General features: G+C 40.3%; 1 protein-coding gene across 5 annotated transcripts in view; it reads right to left on the bottom strand.

Moving 5' to 3' along the window:
- ZRANB3 (zinc finger RANBP2-type containing 3) overlaps positions 1-20,748 on the bottom strand; it is a 302,772-nt gene that overhangs the window by 11,852 nt on the left and 270,172 nt on the right. For all 5 annotated transcript variants that reach the window (XM_021075255.2, XM_021075253.2, XM_085001387.1 and 2 more), the window contains 5 exons: positions 17,341-17,432; positions 13,654-13,755; positions 12,313-12,455; positions 3,953-4,063; positions 2,496-2,898 (listed from right to left, as the gene is read on the bottom strand). In XM_021075255.2, the coding sequence (XP_020930914.1) occupies positions 2,496-2,898; positions 3,953-4,063; positions 12,313-12,455; positions 13,654-13,755; positions 17,341-17,432 (851 nt within the window). The remainder of the gene's footprint in view (positions 1-2,495; positions 2,899-3,952; positions 4,064-12,312; positions 12,456-13,653; positions 13,756-17,340; positions 17,433-20,748) is intronic.

Raw genomic sequence — 20,748 nt, 5'->3', positions numbered from 1 at the left:
AGATGTATTTTGGCCTCTTATCTGAGACAGTAAAATCAGCTCACACCATGGCAGTGTAGTTGTCAAAATATCACAAAGATGAGTATGAAGGTTGTTTTAAATTTCCTTTGTCTTGAACAAGGAAGACACTATAATCAATTTCATGGCCGCTGGCCATGGGAACTTGTGACATAGCCCTAAAATGCTTTTAAGAAAGTTGTCAGGCCTATGGATGGCATGGGGACCTTATCAATAGCATCTGGCCCAAGAGGCAACAGATTGGAGCAGTAAACTTTGTCTATTCAGAGAGGGACTCCCTTTCTCTTCTATACTGAACTTTGCAAGTTCTGTTGGAAAATATGTATCAATTTTTTTTTTGAGGGTGACATTATGAGAAGCTACTTCTTATCACACTCTCTGTGCATCAAGAAAATGGCATATCCTTAGGGGAAAAAATCCATTTTGGTTCTGCTTTTTGTAACCAATTCTTTTGCACTGAGCAGTTTTCACTCTGACAGACTCTGTGTAATTCCCAGTAATTCTCTGACAAATCACTCAGGGCCAGTCTTCAACATCCTAAACATACCTCCTGAAACTATTGCTCCCTCTCCGACTGGTCATCCCACCTAGTCCCTGTGGTGCTCCTTCTCCTCTAAGCACTTCTGGCTTAGAGGGAGACTGTGTTCCTTCTTCATTTCTGGACAGAGTGCTTTCAGCATGTCCTTGAGTCAGGTTCTTGCATGTCTTCTGGAAGCCTCCACATGGAGGCAGCAGACAGTAACTGGAGTCTGGCTGACACCTCTGGGACTAGTGTAATATGTCCCTCACAAATTAGACCAAAGGATCATTCGGGAACTCTGGATAGCAGTAGGGAAATAGTCTGTTTCCCTAGCTCTCAAAGTCATGCTAATTCATCTTTGAAAAAATGCTTATTGAGTAATTCCATCATAATTCAGCAATACTAGGTAAAGAAAGAAAAGTATAAGACTTGAGTACATGGCCAGAATTTACCCAATATTTTAGCAGACAAAGAGTACTATTTAAAGATTAAGCTTACTGGAGTTCCCGTCGTGGAGCAGTGGAAACAAATCTGACTAGAAACTATGAGGTTGCGGGTTTGATCCCTGGCCTCACTTAGGTGGGTTAAGGATCCGGCGTTGCCGTGAGCTGTGGTGTAGGTCGCAGACATGGCTCAGATCCATAGTTGCTGTGGCTGTGCTGTAGGCCAGTAGCTGTGGCTCCAATTAGACCCCTAGTCTTGGAAACTCCATATGCTGCAGGTGCGGTCCTAAAAATCTAAAAAAATAAAAAATAAAAATTAAGCTTACTACAAAATTATACATTATGCTTTAGTTTGAAATTTGGATTGGTTAGATTCTATACAAGTTTCCTTCTCATTGTAATGAACTACATTTTGGGGTTATCTATTTGCCCCCTGTTATGCAATATTAACCCCATGAAAAGTGGAACAACCAGACCACAAGTGCCTCAATGCAATGTACCACCTATAATTTCTCTTCCCCAAATAATCTTGTCAGAATCTAGCCAGACCTCTAAATCGTATAACCATCATTCAGAAAATCAGGGGGATAGAGGAACATATCAAACATTATTACCACAAGGATACAAGGAGATAAATCCAGGCTGTGAGAAATTCCACAGGCAAATGATCCAGTTTCTTTAACAATCAGTGGTATTAATAAAAGGCGCGGTTTGGAGTTCCCATCGTGGCTCAGTGGAAATGAATCTGACTAGCATCTATGAGAATGTAGGTTTGATCCCTGGCTGAGATCATTGGGTTAAGAATCTGGCGTTGCCATGAGCTATGGTGTAGGTCACAGACGCAGCTCTGATCCCTCGTTGCTGTGGCTGTGGCATAGGCCAGAAGCTGTAGCTCTGATTCGATCCCTAGCTTGGGAACCTCCATGTGCCACAGGTCTGGCCCTAAAAAGACAAAAAAAGGCGGGGGGGGGGTGTGATATTACAGATTAAATGGGAAGTAATAGTTGTAATGACCAAAAGCAATGTGTGGATCATCTTTTGATCATAATTTGAATAAAGCAATTATAAAAAGATATTTTTGGGACAATCTGGGAAACCAAACACGGACTTACTAAAATTGAGGAATTATAATTGTTTTGAGTGTGATAATGGATATTGGGATATGGGATTCTATTTAAAAGAAAGAAAAAGAGAGAGGAGGGAGTAGGGAGAAAGAAAGTCTTTATCCATGAGAGATACATAATTAAAGTATTCAAGGGTGAAATGAAATGCTATCTGGAATTTGAATTTAAAATAATTCCAAGAGAGAAAAAGAAATAAGGTGAGGGAGAGATGAAAATGAAAGGCAAAAGGTTGATAACTGTTAGTTGGGTGATGGGTATGTGGGTTCATTATTCTATTTTTATATATGTATTTGAAAATTCCCGAAATAAAAAGATTTAAAAAATAAAGTGAATCAATATTCTTCACTCAGTGCAATGCTGCCTTCAATCAGTCACATGACTGTAATTTACCTGTTCTAATGGGAGCTTTGAGGTCCAGGTAATATCCAGAAAATTCTTCCTCTGACTTTTAGGAGCATCTCTCAGACGTAAAAAGAGTTCTTGTGCATTCAGATTACACAGCTGACACACACCATGTTCAATTTCAAATACTTTGGCTCGCAGGTAACTGTTATTAGATCGAATCCAGAACTCCTCCTGACATTTCAGAGAGCAAAACCGTGAATCCCAAGCATTTGCTTTATGCTCTTGCTTAGTTTGGCAAGTAGGTTGCTGACAGCGAAGGCAAAGTGGATTTCCTTCATTATCCACAGCTTGCAAATAGCCTTTGGATGTAGAAGCCTTCACAGTGAGATCAGCTTGGGCTGTGCAGGGATTCAGAAATGGGACACAGGCTCCACCTTTAAGACATTCTCTAAAATTGAGCACAACATTGAATAGGTAGTTAATGCAGATTTACTCTAAATAATTGTTACTTCATTTAAATAATTGTTACTATATTGATAAAGAGTAAATACATAGTCCACAGACCAAGTGATTCAGTGTGGAAATGAAATAGCTCTAGTCAGCACTCTCTATTCCATGCCAAGTAAAAGAAAGAATAGCGTGTTCAAAAAAACTCATTTGAATACAAATATGCTGCCTCTCTTGGGAACTTAGATGTCTTCTACCTACATAATCAGACTTTGAGACATCTGGAGAAGACGGAAAATGAGAAGTCAGGAAACGTTTCTTCAGGTCAGGAAAGGACAGGGTAATGGACATCCCCAGCTAGGGTTAGTGGCTATGCTGCTCTCTACGTGTGTTGGGTCATGCACCTCACTGGGACCAAGAGGCCATGACCAAGGCTCCTGTGAACATTCTTTCGGTGTTTGCTGGCCTTCAGAAAACAGATTATTCACATCTATTAAGTGACAGAGCCAAAGAGGGAACAGTGCTGAGAGGAATTACAACAGAAGACTTGCTAAATATGTGCCTCCTGTAGATAAACTCAGAGGTGGTAGAATTAAAATTAGAGATGAAATGTAGTGAAACAAGCTCAGTTTGTTAGAATACAAGGGAAAGGTACATTACTCAATTATGTGAAAAGTCTTACAAGGGAACTGTTACAGCTACATTGCCTATTTTCCGTGGCTGTTTGTTAGAAGTATGAAAAGAAAACCTTTTTATGAAAGAAAGAACTCAAGACTGCGGGGCAGGGTCCATATTTGACCTCAGTTCTCCTAGCATGCAGTGGCCATTCCTTTGATCTGCCTGGTCTCAGGGTCCTTCTTTATCTCTAATTTTTAAGACGAGGACTCATGAGCCTCACAGGGTTGCTAGGAGAAGAGAAGAGCTATTATGTTGTGAAAGCTTCCTGTAACCTGCAAAGTGGCCACACAAAGGTAAAGTATTATGACAAAAATGCATGCATAAATTTAAGGAAACAGTCTTAGTACAACTATGTCGTACAAGTAAAAACCCCTTACTTTACGTAAGGGTCCTGTGGCCTGGACTCCTTTGTGATCAGACGGACTCGGCCCCCATCATTCTTCACCTTGTCCATCGAGGCTGCAGCAACGTCTTCTTTGGTTATGTATCTAAAACAATGACATGTGAAGATTTCCTCTCTCTCCTATAAAAGTTTCTCATGTTCACAATGCTCCTTGCAAACACAATAGGAGAAAAAGCAAAATCCAAGGCTATTCACTGTGCTAATACTAAAGTTACAGGGTGGGGTTTTCTCCCTCCACATTGCCCTTCATTTGTGGGAAACACACTTCTCTGTCCCAAGTTCGTTTTCTCAAGATTTATTTTTCTAAGAAATTCAAGAGTCATTCAATATCCTTTGGACCAATTTTTCACTTGGGGGAATAAAAGAGTGGGTGTAGGAATAAGAAATGATCAAATACATGCGCCACTGACAGCCCTAAGTAAACTGCTTGCCAAGCCGTGCAGAAAATCTCTAACTGCGTTTTTACCTCCCTCGTGGCCTTCTCTTCAAGGCTCCTCACATTACCTTAATGAGTTATAATAGCGTATCAGCATATTCGGGTAAAATGATTCTCTTCCTAGTTAACCTGGTTCAATCATCTATAATCTCAAGGTTGTTTCCATTATTATCAGCTCATACAGGGTTTATGGAATCTTCCACTGAAATAATGCTACACTTGATGTGGGATTCAGAACCTTTTCACACAGCACTATCAATACCACATAATGGTTTAGGGACTGGAAGTAAAGAGGAAAGTTATTCCAATTAAAGGTGACGGGGGAATTTAAGTAGGTGAAATGCAATTACCCAATTAATTCCTTCTAATTAGCATGGCCCAGTTTCCCTAGTAGTTTACACCTATTACATTTAAAAAAAAATAGTTTAAATCTGCATTTCTTCATAACTTCAGGTACTTCATTTGGTAGCTTGACAATAAACTAAAAGATAAATCACAATGGAATTGTGCAATTTTAGGTAAAATTTCAGAGATTTGCTTTTATGTTGTTAAAGCAGACTTAGTAATTAACAGATATAGCCTTTAAATAAACTATTTTATTAACTTTTGATTAGGTGATACATACACATATTTCAAAACTATGAAGTTATAAACTGCTGTAAATGATGAAAAATAAATTTTCTCTCCATCCCCATCTTTTCCTCCCCTCTTCCCCAAACCACATCTCGTCAGTTTTCAATACATCCTTTTAGAAATAGTTCATCTTTTCAGTGTATAGGTATATACATTTTATTTACTTATCTTTGTACTTTCATGGCACATAATTCACATACCATAAATTTAAACATATTTATTTACTGTCTTTTTTTTAGGGCCACATCCATGGCATATGGAGGGTCCCAGGCTAGGGGTTGAATCAGAGCTGCAGCCGCTGGCCTATGCCACAGCCACAGCAATGTGGAATCTGAGGCACGTCTGTGACCTAAAACAAAGCTCACAGCAATGCTACCTCCTTACCTCACTGAGCGAGGCCAGGGATCGAACCTGTGAACTCATGGATACTAGTCGGATTCGTTTCTGCTGAGCCACGATGGGCACTCCTAAATTTTACCATTTTAAAGTTTACAATTCAGTGCATTTTAGTATATTCACAGTTGAACAACCATCACATTATCTACTTCCAGAATATTTTTACCACCCCAAAAAGAAACCTGGAGTCATTGGCAGTCACTTTCCCATTATACTTTTTATTTTTATATTTTAAAATGATAGCATAATATACATACTAATCTTCACCTCACTCTTTTGACCTCAACACAAAACTCAGAGATCTTTCCATAGTGGTGTATATAAGATTGCCATAGTTTTTAATGGTTTCATATTATTTTGACAAACCATATACTATATCTAACCAGTCTTTGAGTGATGCTCATTTATACTGTTCCAGTCTCTACTATCACAAATGATGCTGTAATAAATAGCTCTATCTCAAATATCCCTATTTTCTACACAAGAACTATCTGTAGGAGTTCCCATCATGGTGCAGTGGTTAGCGGGTTTGATCCCTGGCCTTGCTCAGTGGGTTAAGGACCCGGCGTTGCCATGAGCTGTGGTGTAGGCCGCAGACATGGCTCAGATCCCAAGTTGCTGTGGCTCTGGCATAGGCCAGCGGCTACAGCTCTGAGTAGGCCCCTAGCCTGGGAACCTCCATATGCCACAGGAGCGGCCCTAGAAAAGGCAAAAAGGCAAAAGACAAAAAAAAAAAAAAAAAAAAGAACTATCTGTGAATTCCCAGAGGTAGAATTGCTGGGTCAAAGGTCTTAGGTGCTTTGATCCCTACCAAATTACCCATGACATTGTTCACAGAATTAGACATTAAAAATTTATATGGAACCATAAAAGACCCAGAATTTCCAAAGCAATTCTGTGGAAAAAAACAAAGTCTGTCTCCCAGACTTCAGACAATCTTACAAAGTTACAGTAATCATGACAGTGTGGTACCAATACAAAAACAGACATATGGATCAATGGAACAGAATAGAGTGCCTAGAAATAAACCCAGATACCTATAGTCAATTAATCTTCGACAAAGGAGGCGAGAACATAAAATTGGAAAAAGTCTCTTCAGCAAGTGGTGCTGGGAAAATTGGACAGCTTCATGTAAATCAATGAAACTAGAATACACCCTCATGCCATGCACAAAAATAAACTCAAAATGGCTTAAAGACTTAAACATAAGACATGATACCACAAAACTTCTAGAAGAGAATATAGACAAAACATTCCCTGACATAAATCATACAAATATTTTCTTAGGTCAGTCTCCCAAGGCAATGGGAAAAAAAAAAAAAAAGAAAGAAAAGAAACCAATGGGACCTAACCAAATTCACAAGCTTTTGCATAGCAAAGGAAACCATAAGCAAAATAATAAGACAATCTACAGAATGGGAGAAAATAGTTACAAACAATGCAACTGAAAAGGGCTCAATTTCCAAAATATACAAACAACTCATACAACTAAACAACAACAAAAAACAAACGACCCTAATATATGGCACAAATGAACCTGTCTACAGAAAAGAAACAAACTCATGGACATGGAGAGCACACCTGTGTTGCCAAGGGAAAGGAGTGGGATGGACTGGGAGTTTGGCGTTAGGAGAGGCAAACTATTATATTTAGACTGGATAGACAGCAAGGGATAGCACAGGGAATTCTATCCAATCTCCTGAGACAGACCATGATGGAAAATAATATAAAAAAAGAACGTGTGTGTGTGTGTGTGTGTGTACGTGACTGAGTCACATTGTTGTATAGCAGGCATTGTAAATCAACTACACTTTTAATTTTAAAAAAGGTTTTAGGTGTTTTAAGGTTGGATAGATTTTGACATATTGTTCTCCTCTGGTTTTGTACCAATTTATAGATCCACCAGCAATGTATGAGAGTCCCCATTTCCTTACACTTTTTCTAATACAAGGGCTATCAGCTGACAACGTCTCTGCTAATGGTGATAGGTATCTTGTTATAGTTTTAAATTTGCATTTCTCCTATTAAGAGAAAGAATGACTATCTTTTCACACGTTTGCATTTCTACTTGTGTGTCTTTCTTAAAGCAAAAAAGAATCAAAGTGAATTCTTTCAGTATTCTTTTAACTTGCCCTTTTAGTTCCTAAATCCCCCCCACCTCCATTTCTTCAACCATTTTATTCCCTTGACAAAAGCATTTTGCTAAAGTATTCTAGCAGATTTTAAATGAATTCAAAAGCTTTCTAGCTTTGAGGGGCAATGGGATATTAAGCCTTGCCTCAGGTATTATTCAATGTTTAAAAGCTTAGAAACCTAATTCAGTAACTTTAAAAGATGCTGAGAAATCTATTCAGAGATTTAAGAACTAAAAATAACCTCTTGCTTTCCTATGAGAGGTTTAAGCACAAATTTTTGGAAACCACAAGAAATGGATCAATCAACCTCAAAGCAGGTTGTTGACAACTTTTCAAATGCAGTTGTGTTACCAATATTTAATTTTCCATTGAGGTTTGCTAAGAAGTTCAGGTAAGTATACCAGCTCTGAAAAGAATTATGGTAAACATCAATTTTGACAAATGGGGAAGGAAGAATGCTGTCTACTAAAGTAATTCCTGGGTGAGGATGGTTGTGTTTGGCAGTAAGAGAGGAATGAGTTGGAAAGTGGCCTGAACTAATGAGAACAGTGTTGGGTTCTAGGTTGATGACTGGCTTGAGAGAACAACTGTGACTAGGGGATATACAGTTGGCTATGTAAACCCACAGATTTCCAAGCGAATCAGACCTGCCCTCCAAGAGTGGGAACTCACTTAGGAACCAAAACAATGGCTGGTCATCTTGGCTTCTACTCACATTTAAGAGTGAGTTGCTCAAAAGCTGGCTGCACACTCTGAGCTTAGATGAGGCCTGCAAACAGGTAGATGTCACTGGGGGATGATCATGTTGGGAGATGTAGCCATTGCTTTGGGGAGAACTCCTGAATATTAGTCTTTATTCTGAGGCCATTCCATCTTTTCAGAGATGAATCCTGTAACCTCCTGCCTAGAAAGTAAAATGTGGCTGTTGGTATGGCAACAGCCAAGAAAGGGCTTGGGGGAGTGTCAGTTTCCAATATAATGTTCTCTCTGTATCTCCACTAACCCTGGTGTTTCCAATACCGGTGCCTCTCTGGTTAGTTTCTCTAGAAAACTGGTAGGACAGTGGGAGGGCTAGGCATCCAGTGTCTAACTACTCTTCATGGAGACTTCCCCTCAGTGCTGTTATGCAGCCCCGTCTTTCACACCTGCTTTCAGAGAGACAGGATAACTGTAGTTTACTAAGACTTTCTGGGACCCCCAAAGCCAGAATTGGCATGCTTCCTCAAAGTATGCCCCTTTGCAGGTGCACAGGTTTCATTTCCATGCTCTGCTAAGCCCAAGCCGCTGGAGGCCCCCTCTCTCCACCTCTCTCTCATCAGTGGCCAAGGTCTCTAGGTCTACTTCCTCAACACCTCTCTTCATTCTCTTTCCTACACTTCCATTTCTAGTGCCTCAGTATATGCCCTCATCTTTTTACCCAGTTCTACTGTGATAGTCTTTTAATTTCTGTGGTAGACAGAGTTTTAAAGATATCTCCCTAGAATACCTGTCTCTTGGTATCAATTGAACACTCATCTAGGTAGTGTTGTAAAGGGATTTTGCAGATGGAAGTAAGGTGACTGATCAGCTGACCTTAAGACAGGGAGACAGGGTGCAATTCCAAGTATAGGAAGGATTTGACATACCACTACTGATCCTGAGATATAGAGGCCCATGTGCTAGCACTAAAAAGAGCCTTCAGAGGCTGAAAGTGGCCCCCAGCTGATGGCCAGCAAGAATTCTAAGTCCAACAACCACAAGGAACTGAATTCTGTCAACAACCTGAATGACAGTGGAAATGGATTCTTCCCAGACCATCAGTAAGGGCCCAGCTAAGCCAACATCTTTTTTTCAGCCATACACGATTTCGACCAGTAAAATAAGTACAGCCAACTCACACTTCTGACAAACTTTGGTAATAAATTTCTATTGTTTTAAACTGCTAAGTTTGTGGTAATTTGTCACATCACCAGCCATAAGAAGCCTATCCCACTTATCTCCCCACTTCAAGTCTTGCCCTTTCAATCTAATCTTCTGCCAGAAGTGAGCTCTTAAAAATACAAATCTGATTATTTACTATGCTGCTTGTTAACATAGTTTTACCTTTAATGTATCACCTACCTATCATGTTATAAATAATACTGTGTGTCTGACTTGGGTTTATATTGATTGTATGACTTCTGCTTTTATACCTGACCAGCCATCTTTTTGGGTAGATGGAGAAGAAAAAATGGAACATGACTAGAAGTGGTTGGAGTGGGCTATGAATTCAGTTAAGAAGGGAATTACGATTATGTAAAGAGAAAATCAATACTTCAGCTAAGACAATAGTTGTGAAAAGTGAGAAAAAGGAGAGGACTGGAAGGAGTATTGAAAGAAAGTAAGTGTCACATTTTCCGTTAAGTGTGTGTGTGTGTGTGTATAACACATCGATTTTTTTTTTTTTTTTTTGGCTGCATCTGTGGCATGCAGAAGTTCCTGGGCCAGGGATCAAACCTGTGCCATGGCAGTGACCCAAGCCTCTGCAGTGCAGTGACAATGCCAGATCCTTAACCCACTGTAGCACAAGGGAACTTCCATACATTGATTTTTTAATGTAGTTTTTAATATAAAGTAATACACATTCATGGGAAAATTCAACCAGTACAAAAGAGTTGAGGCAAGAGTCCAAATGTGGACAAATCCAACTAGTCAAAGGACTTTGACTCACACAGTGTTTTATTTTTAGGTCTGAATTTAAGTGGCATTAGATGGGTTATGTACTTTCTAATTTTCCATAGTTCTGCTCCCTACCCCATCCTTTCCTAGTTTTATACCTGACCTCATTCGTCTATTCATTTATTTACAGTTCCTTGCTTTGTTTTTGGTCCCATGAGGTTATAATCCTGGCATAAAGTATAAAGTCCCTATCATTTCCACAAATCCCCTAATTATATATGGTCTAGAGTGAAATTTCTCAACAGTGGCACTACTGACATTTTGAAATAGGTAACTATTTATTTAGGAGTACAGTCCTGTTTACTGTAGGATTTTTAGCAGTGTCCTGGTTCTCTACGCACTAGATGTTCCTAGTTGTATCCCCTGATCGTGACACTCTAAAACTGTCCCCAAGATTGTGACCCAGGGAAGAAACTGCCCCCAGTTGAGGATCATATCCTAGAGAAACCTCGGATATGAGTTTCTAAGGTGTCCTCCCCAACACCTTTTGTATCAAAAATAGGAATTATGCGGTGTTCCTACTGTGGCTCAGTGGTAGGTAATGAAACTGACTAGTATCCATGAGGACATGGGTTCAATCCCTGGCCTCTCTCAGTGGGTTAAGGATCCAGCATTGCTGTGAGCTGCGGTATGAGCCCTTGGATACAGCTCTGATTTGACCCTTGGCCTGAGAACTTCCATATTCTGCAGGTGTGGCCCTAAAAAGACTTTTTTTTTTTTTAAAAAAAAGAGGAATTACTTATTTGTGTCTCCATCTCTTTTTTATACTTATTTTTACTTTTTTTTTTTTTTTTAATGGCCACGCCTGCAGCATACGGAAGCTCCTCTGCTAGGGTTCAAATCAGAGCTGCAGCTGCCAGCCTACACCGAAGCCACAGTAGCACTGAATCCGAGTTGCATCGGGGACCTACACTGCAGGTTGCAGCAATGCTGAATCTTTAATCCACTGAGTGGGGCAAGATATCAAACCTGCATCCTCATGGACACTATGTTGGGTTCTTAACCCACTGAACCACAATGGGAACTCCTTTTTACTTTTAATTTATCACAAGCATTGTTCCTTGTTCTCACATATGAATATACCATAGCCTTATTTTGAAACAGCTGAAGAGATTTTCACTGTATGGGGATATAATGTATTTAACCAGCTGCACCCCTCACATAGCATTGAAGGATTTTTTTCACCTGTGTGTATGGAAAAGGCTAGAGATCACAAAATGAGGAAATGGGAGGACAAAGAGAGATTACAGGTAAACAGAGACAGCAAGAGCTAAAGGAAGGGGCTTTTTCTGCCAATGCTGCTGTTTGGTTTGGTGCTTTGCAGTCTCTTCCAAAGCAGGATTTGGGCTATAGAACAGCTGACTGCTTCTAGGACTCTGCTTTGTGATGAAAAAGATTCTACAGAGAATGGGGATTTGAGATCACATAAGGGGATATTTGAGTGAGGCAAAGATGATTATGATGCTAAGAGAGGAAATCGAGCATAGGGAGATTAGAAAGGGACCTGTAAGGATAAGGGCAAAACAGTTACAAACATGAGACACTTAACTTTCCCTCTTACTTTGTTCCCAACGCAGGTATGATCACAGTCACCTTCTGCTATGTGGGTGGTGGCACATCAAACAGAAGCAGCTCCTTTGCTGCATGGCACCCAAGATTCACCCTAGGAACGCAGGGCTTTTAGGACCTGGAGGCAGGTTCTGCTCTTATATAACAGGGAAATGTTTTCCTGTGGTTCAACAGTGCCCCAGGTGGGGCAGGTCACAGGTCATAGCATCCCGTGACTCTGGCCTTTTCTCCTGATGAGTGGGACTCAGAGTGAGCAAGATCCAGACAACTTGATCTTTTCCAGTAGATTTGATCAAATGCACAGAATACCTAATTATGTTGCTATAAAGTAAGCTGTCATTTTATGTACAACTTTCTCTTACCAGGATTTCCTTAGTGGTTACATAAAATGCCTCAGACTCCTTCCTGTAGCAATAATTACGATAAGTAATAAAACATAAGATTTTAAAAAGGAGAGACAACGCATACCTTTTGGTACTGCTTTGTTTGGCTTGTTGCTTTGTGATTTCTTCCAAAGCAAGAATTGGGCTGCAGAACAGCTGCCCGCTTTTCCTGATTATCCTCTGCTTCATGGCGGTTAGACAACTCCATTCTCGAACAAACCTCAAAATCTGGCAGAAAATGAGATAATGAAAACAATGTACAGCTCACCAGACATCTTCCTTTGAAAGTGAGGCTACTTATAACATCTGAAACTGATGTTTTATTATATCCCCCAAACAGGCTTTGAGTTTCACAGTTTTAGGTTTTCTTCAATTTGATGCAGTTTTCCTATATTTATTGTGAACTATCTAGGGCTGGTTCTTCAGGGGTCTCTTTCAAGCCAAAGGTTCTCTAAAGGCACCATTGAGGACATGCAGCATATGCCCTTAATGCACATAGGGGCCTGCGGCGACAATGTGCTCACTAAGACTGAAAGCAGTCTGACTGCTGGATGCACATACCCCACCAGTGGCCGAGGCAAAACTGGTCTTGGGCATAGCGAGTTTTGTGGTGGTGACAGAGTGACACTGTAACTTCCGAGAAACACTTGTACCTAATTGCTTAAATTATCACAGGAAAAAAAGCCATCAATAATAAACCTGGGACATGTTATTAGGGTTACCATTACTCTTACTAATTGGACAATTATACGTAATTGACTATTTTCTGGCAATCCGAACATCAGTATTAGAGGATACCAAAGAAAATAGCTCATGGCTACCTTTTCCTTTAAAACAGGTGCAGCTGACCAGGGGCAAGGTTTCTTTTCTGATCAAAGGACAAAAATAGAATCACTATTTTCTTGTAAAAAGTGCTACGCTGCGTGCTGGGTCAGCCCCCGCACATTTATCTTCCTAGGCATGAAGATAAATCCGCCACAGATCAGAACTAAGGCCTGCCCAGCAGGTACTTGGCCTGTGGTTACACGCCGGGCCTCTAGCAACAGATCAAGAGTCACCTGACATGGTGTTATCCTTGCTCTCAGAACTTGTCAGTGTTAGAACTTGGCCTACAAAGATACATTGTGATTCTGTCAGATACAAACATCACAGTTGCTAATCCTGTGAATGAGAAATTAAATGATGTGATGATTCTATCCACAGAAACAGCAACCCTAGGTGTGATTACTTGCCAAGGAAAGAGATTCCACATTTATTCTTAGCACCAGGGTAATTCATAGGCACTGACTAGACTGATTAAAATGCAACCAATGCTCTGACTCTGCAACAGGCCACAAAGTGCTCTGCTTTCAATAAACTCAAATACATAATGTGAATCTGAAAACACAAATTTTCATTTAAGACAAATGCACAGGACTATTCTTACCAGGGAGCGATTTTGTTTCAGCTGAAAGCTTGCTGGTAAATCTTCCCAAAGGTCTAACTTTATATCCAAAGGAATAAAATTACAGTTCATCTGGTTTCCATCCTGATTATAGATTAGGAAGGCATTATTAATCCATTTTGTCTGTAGGCACTAAAAATTATTTCAAAAGTAAAGAATTCTCTTCTGATAGACCATGCCCAGTCTTCTAAAAGATAAAATGGATACAGCTCATTCGAGATAAGATTCCACATACACAGCTCCCCAGAAAGGATGCTGAGTTGTGGCGGCGGCGGGGGGAAGGCTCTCCACTGCCCTCTCAGTGCCCCCACTGCATTCAATTTAAGAGTAAACAATACCATGGAGAAGGGTATAGTCAGTTAAACACGAGGTTGAGATGTGACATATTTCTTTTATAAAGTAAAAGAAGACACTCTGTATATGGACACTTGCTGTATAAACAATAGTTGAACCCATATTCTATCTAACTGTTTTGGCTAAGAAGAAATGTTACAGCTCCCATAATCAATTTGGGGGAAAGAAGCATGATTGAAAGTTTATATATATAATTGTTACTCTAAACTCTGCATCATACTTGGGATTCTGGCTGAAATGAACAGTTCTTTAGAGGTACACTATTAATACAACACAGGATGTGAAACATCTGTTACTGCTCTTCGTTTAAAGGGGCATTCTTTTAAGCAGGGAGCTAGGGTTTTGATCCACATTTCTGTGTCTAGATTTTATTTTGGCTCTCCTAAAGTAAAAAGGAAAGCTTTTATCTGAACTCTCCCGTAGCTGTGAAAATCCCTGTTGACATTTCATCTACTTAGTGTCTCATGTTTAGAAAACTGAGTAACATTTTATGGTAAGGGGACATGTGAGTATTTAGAAGAGTCATAAAAACGCACTTGGGACTACTGAGAGATGTCAGGAAGGTGAGGTGGTGCACACTGCATGGGGAGGGGGTGTGGAATGTGAGTGGGGGGCTGCCGAGTACTTGCTTGGCAGCTGGCATGCTCCACTCTCTACCAGGAGGGTGCAGGTTTTCTCCAGTCTCCACCCAGGGGAGGAGACACCCTGATCAGATGGTCCATGATACAGAGCCTTCACTGTAGAGTAAAAAGTTTAAGGGTTTCTGAATTTCTTTGTGTGCTCTCCCTGGAGTCTGCCTTCTTGCTCCTCTACCTCCCAGCCCCTGGGATCAGTTCTCTGCTATTCTCATGTGATGGTCTGAGAAGCATGGCCTGGAACTCCACTCACAGAGTGGAGAAGGAGGCTCAGGCACTTGGACCTGTTGCTAGAAAAGCAGAGGGGTCCCTGGTACTCCCCCAAGGTTAGAAGTTCCACATGATAGACAGGATCCAGCCCTTAGGGGGAGCTTTGTGTGCGCCTGCTTTTACTCTTTCTTTCTTTTTTTTTTTTTAGGGCCACACCCGTGGCATATGGAAGTCCCCAGGCTTGGGGTCAAATCAGAGCTGCAGCTGCCAGCCACAGCCAAAGCCACAGCAATGGATCCCAGACTCATCTGCTACCCACACTGCAGCTCATGGCAACGCTGTACCCTTAACCCAGTGAGCAAGGCCAGGGATTGAACCTGTGTCCTCATGAATACTAGTTCATTACTGATAACCATGGTGGGAACTCCCCTGACTTTTATTCTTGATGTCACTCTTGGCAGTGGTCCCATGATGGAGGATGAGTGGAGTTTGTGATATTCACTATCCTAGCCATCTCCTAATCATCTAGCAATATGTTTTAGTTTTCAGTTACACCTGAAGGTTATCACATGGCACACCATCTATCTGTACCCAATATTTGGCTCGGCAAAAAACCCATTACTAAGTGTGAGCAGCTCCAACCTAAGTTATCTCTAAAAGGGCATTCCTCACTGTTGTGACTCAGTGGAAACAAATCCGACTAGGCACAATAAGGTTGTGGGTTTGATCCCTGGTCTTGCTCAGTGGGTTGAGGATCCAGCATTGCCGTGAGCTGTGATGTAGGCCACAGACGTGGCTCAGATATGGCACTGCTGTGGCTCTGGAGTAGGCCAGCAGCAACAGCTCTGATTCGACCCCTAGCCTGGGAACCACCATATGCCGTGGGTGTGTCCCTAAAAAAAGGGCAAAAGACAAAAAAACATATATATAATAATAAAAAGATAAAAAATAAAAAGGAGTTCCTGTTGTGGCTCAGCTGGTTAAGAATCTGACTAGTGTCTGTGAGGATGCAGGTTCAATTCCTGGCTTTGCTCAGTGGGTTAAGGATCCAGCACTGCTACAAGCTGCAGTGTAGATCACAGTGGTTCGGATCTGGCGTTGCTGATAGGGTGGCAGCCTAGCCTGGAAATTCCATATGCCTCAGGTGTGACCATAAAAAGAAAAAAAAGAAAAAAACAAGCAGGCATTCTTTCAATAGAATAGCCCATGAGTTTCTTATAGAGATTAGAAATTTGAAACTGTACACCATGATACTTATAGAGATTAGAAATTTGAAACTGTTACACCATGATACTTATAGAGATTAGAAATTTGAAACTATACACCAAACAAAAAGTGTTCACAATCTTAGCAATTTTTTTCCCTCAAACACTCACCCTATTTAACCTAGGCCAAAGATTCTCACATGGTCTCCATCAGAGGATCCACAGGGTCACAAGTGTTTTCATAAATATTAAAACATTACTTGTCTCTTTCACCCTCATTCTTTTGTGAATGTACAGTGAAGTTTTCCATGCACAGGCACATGTGGGGAATCCCACTGTCTTCTATTAAGACTTTAGAGAAAATTGCTAAAAATGTAAAACAATGCTACTTTCCTCACTAAACATTTTTGTTTCACAAAATAGAATTACTTTTCATAAAAATATGCTGTTTATATAAATATGTAATGGGTTTGTTATTGCTACCCCCTCCCTCGTGGGCCAGGGATTCAAGCCCATGCCACAGCAGTGATTCGAGCTATAGCAGTGACAACGTTGGCTCCTTAACTTACTGAGCCACCAGGGAACTCCTTATTACTGCTACTCTTAAATGAATTAATAAATGAATATTTTAAAGTGTCTCCATTTTAATTGAAAATACAGTAAATAGGAACAACCTACCTAAACAAAAGCTCTCTGGGTCCTCGGCAAATCTGAGGAGTGGTCCAGAGACTAACGAGTGAGTGCTACTAACCCAGGCAGTGGCAGGAATCTGAGCAATCATATTCTTAAAACTTTCTAGAGTTTACTCAGGATGGATGGGCAGGCATAAGCTTCCAGAAAGACACTCCTGCTGCTGTGGCCTTTAAGTAGACAATGTAGACTCAGTGCAGGCGCGAACTCTGAGGGAGAGTTCATCATGGCCAGGCAACTGCGCTAAGCACCTTACAGGAATTAGCTTATTCTGTCCTTGCAATAACTCCTCTCCATTTTACAGTTGAGGAAACTGAAGCATGGTAAGTAATGTGTCCAAGATTCCACAGTTAGCAGTAGATTTGAACTGAAGCACTCTGGCCCTGCAGTTCACACTCTTAACTATTATGCTGTTTGTCTCACTGTCTTTAGGTTTAACATAGGAATTTGAGAATTAGCTTTAAGAAGAAAAAGAACCAGAAGCCTATCTCTTTTGCTAATACAATTCATCACCTCTACTGAAACATGAAAAAAGGAATCCTTTTGCATGTTTCCAGAATTCATATAAAGCTTACCTTAGTATAGACATGAATGCGGTCAGTATTCTTACTTGCACAAAACATTAAGGTATCATATACTGGCATCGTGTCAGAACTCTTCAACTGTTCTAGTAAAGAAGATTAAAAAGAAGCTGAAGGCATATTTACTCTCTATCCAAAATAGCTTATTTTAATCTTCTGTAGGTTAGAATGATGAAACGGCTGTATCAAATAGATCAACATATTACAAAGAACACGTGTCTGAGCTTGAAATAAAACTACCATAGTAGACCATCTACATTGGCATATGTGGTGACCAGGTGCTTTGAACTTTTGCTAATGACTCAGGAAAAAAAAGAGAAAGGGAGCATTCACTAAAAAGATAAAGAGTTAGGACTAAGGGAAAATTTCCCCTCCCACCCCCAGAATCTTTATCAGTCTTGAAGGAGTCTAGCATCTATTCCTGTTGCTAGAGTGGGTTTAAGTTGGGACTGAATGGATGCCATTTTTATTCGAAGCAGCAACATAGCTATGTTGAGGGTCACTTAAATAACTGATCCCCTATGGTCCTCACGTTCACAAAAGATGAGTGGACAAGGCTTCTTTCTGATAATCTTTATTTACTGTTTTCTCAGTCCCATTGACCAATATATTCTACAGGAGAGACAAGGTTATCAAGCAGATCAAACTATTAATTACAGTTGGCACTTAGCAAACACCTACAATGTGCCAGGTACTATTCTAAGTACATATATTAATACCTCTCAGAAATAAGTAGTGTATTTTACAAGGGAGGAAACTAATTAATTGCCCAGGGCCACTGGTCAAAGGACTTGAGCCCAGTAATCTGGCTCCTCAGCCATAGGGCCTCAGTGACTTTTAAAAATATTTTTCTAGGAGTTCCTGCCATGGCTCAGCTGTTAACGAACCCGACTAGTATCCATGAGGACATGGGTTTGATCCCTGGCCTCGCTCAGTGGGTTAAAGACCCGGTGTTGCCATGACCCGTGGTGTAGGTCACAGACATGGCTCAGATCCTGAGTGGCTGTGGCTGTACTGTAGGCAGGCATCTGAAGCTCTGATTTGACCCCTAGTCTGGGAACTTCCATGTGCTGCAGGTATAGCCCTAGAAAGACCAAAAAAAGTATCTTTTCCAGATCTGGAAGTCCATGATTTGCTTGAGATCTATTTGGCAATGTCATCTATTTTAATTTTCCTAATCAAGGCATCAGTCATTTTACGAACTTGGATTGTGGATTATTCCCATATTTCATAAATTCTAAAATGTACACTTTTCCACACTTTAACATTTCTGAATTGGCATGTCTTATAGTCAATAATCGTGGCATTTTACAATCATGGTTGGCCAGGTGGCTGCCGTGAGGTAGTTGTCACTGCCTGTGCATGAGCTTAGTCACAACTACAATACTGTTGTCACTTCAACACTTGAGATACAGGCATTGTTGTTACTACAGGTTGAGTTTAATTACCTTTAAAATGTCTTCAAAGTGTTTCACTATGATTTGGTACTGAAACAAAAATGTATCAGGTATGCCAAAAACTTAGAGACAGAGCAAGAGAGAATAAATCTGTTATTAAAGAAGTAAATATGTATTACTGGAAGAATAACCAAAATTTACTATTCTTGCAAAGGAAAAACCAAGTGCTTCAGAGATCTAAGAAAAGGAGATTCCTGCAAATTGAGGATCTTATATTTGAACACTAAAGTATGCAAAAGGGTTGCCTATTATATGGCAAGCAAAGCAAGTGAAGGCAGGAGAAACTGCCAAATCTCTCAGAACAAATGGAAATGATGCCAGAACAGCAAAGGTCTTAGGATCTGGGCTGGGCTATCCTTAAATTACTGTGTCATGGAGTTCACGTCATGGCGCAGTGGAAGCAAATCCGACTAGGAACCATGAGGTTGCAAGTTCGATCCCTGGCCTTGTTCAGTGGGTTAAGGATCTGGCATTGCCATGAGCTGTGATGTAGGTCGCAGACGCAGCTCAGATCTGGCGCTGCTGTGGCTCCGATTAGACCCCTAGCCTGGGAACCTTCATATGCCACAGGTGAGGCCCTGAAAAGACAAAAGACAAAAAAAAAATTACTGTCATAACTTAATTTCAGGTTTTTTTTCTTTCTTAATGTACATAAGTGCATTTCATAACTGCTGTGTCTCCAGATTTGAAGAACTATGGTTAATGCATTAATACTTAAAGATCAGAAGTCATACTTTAATTTAAAAAAAATCACAAGAACAACTCAAAATCAGTTATTATTCCCTACTAGCTACATTAGGGAACATATTTTTCTTTTCATGAAGTGTCATTTAATGGTTCAAAACTACAGATGATGCATCTTTTCAGGATACAGCCATCCTTCCAGACCCCCAGAATTCTAGCTAGAACAAAACCACAGTTCCATTGTAGTAGAGAACTCTGGTTCTAAAAGAGCATATGTAGGAAGAATAAGCATTTTAATATAATGTGCCTTCTCTGTCTTCTGTTTTTCATGGAAATCCATGTTAGTGGGGAGATGTGAAACACATCGCTTTTGTGAAGGTCTCTACCCACCGATCTGAGAAGTGAAAAAAAAAAGAAGAGGGGCTAGGAATAGTGGGAAATGATGGCACTGTCTACCAGTTGAGGCCAAAGCAAATTTCACTGGCAAATTTTAGAATTTTTAAAAGCCTAGTGATTTTTGAAAAGTATGTGTAAGTAAAGCTAACATATTGTCTTCATCAAGGGACCAATTTACATCTAACAAGACAGTATTTCCTTGCCATAGATGAAGAGACTCATGGACCAGCTGATGACAGTTGCCAGTTGCTGATTCTGGTCTGATGTTTAGCTCATTAAGCTGTATGCTGTCCTAGAGGAAAAGCTTTATCAGCACTAGAGGGACTATCACAGCCTGAATAAGGAAACTAGAGACATAAAGTCAGGGTCTACATTGCCTGTTTAAAAGCTGTTAAAATTAACAGACCTAAACAAGACCCACTGTAAGATAGTTTTGGGAAGACCCTGAAAAATTAGATGAAAGGAAGGCTGAGCAAAGAAAAAAAGAGAATGCCCTGAGCTCAGAAACACTTAAATGAACATTTCATTTAGAGCTATGAATCTGACTCTGAGTTATATCTATGTTTCACAACCACTAACGTAAAAGAAAAGCTTCAACAGTCCCTTCCAACCATTTTGGGGTTGTTATAATGAGAACATTAACTTGTAGGTTACTATAGTCACAAACTAATAAAGACAATACCCCAAAGGGCTCACAAGCTTTTGCCAGCTGGCCCAGAAAGACAGTGACGTATGACCTATAGGCTGGTGTTTGCCAATCATCACAGCTATAAATAATGAATGGAACCAACCAAAAAGTAAATAAAATCTGAGATACCATATGTTGGTTCCAAACACAATCATGATTCATATAGTCTTAAAATTA

Source organism: Sus scrofa, chromosome 15 (genome assembly GCF_054392235.1).
Source record: "Sus scrofa isolate SSC_HxYL_T2T_F1_AM1 chromosome 15, Sscrofa_HxYL_maternal_Yorkshire_Landrace_v2.0, whole genome shotgun sequence".
NCBI lineage: Eukaryota > Metazoa > Chordata > Mammalia > Artiodactyla > Suidae > Sus > Sus scrofa.
This window is presented reverse-complemented; position numbering and strand designations above follow the sequence as displayed.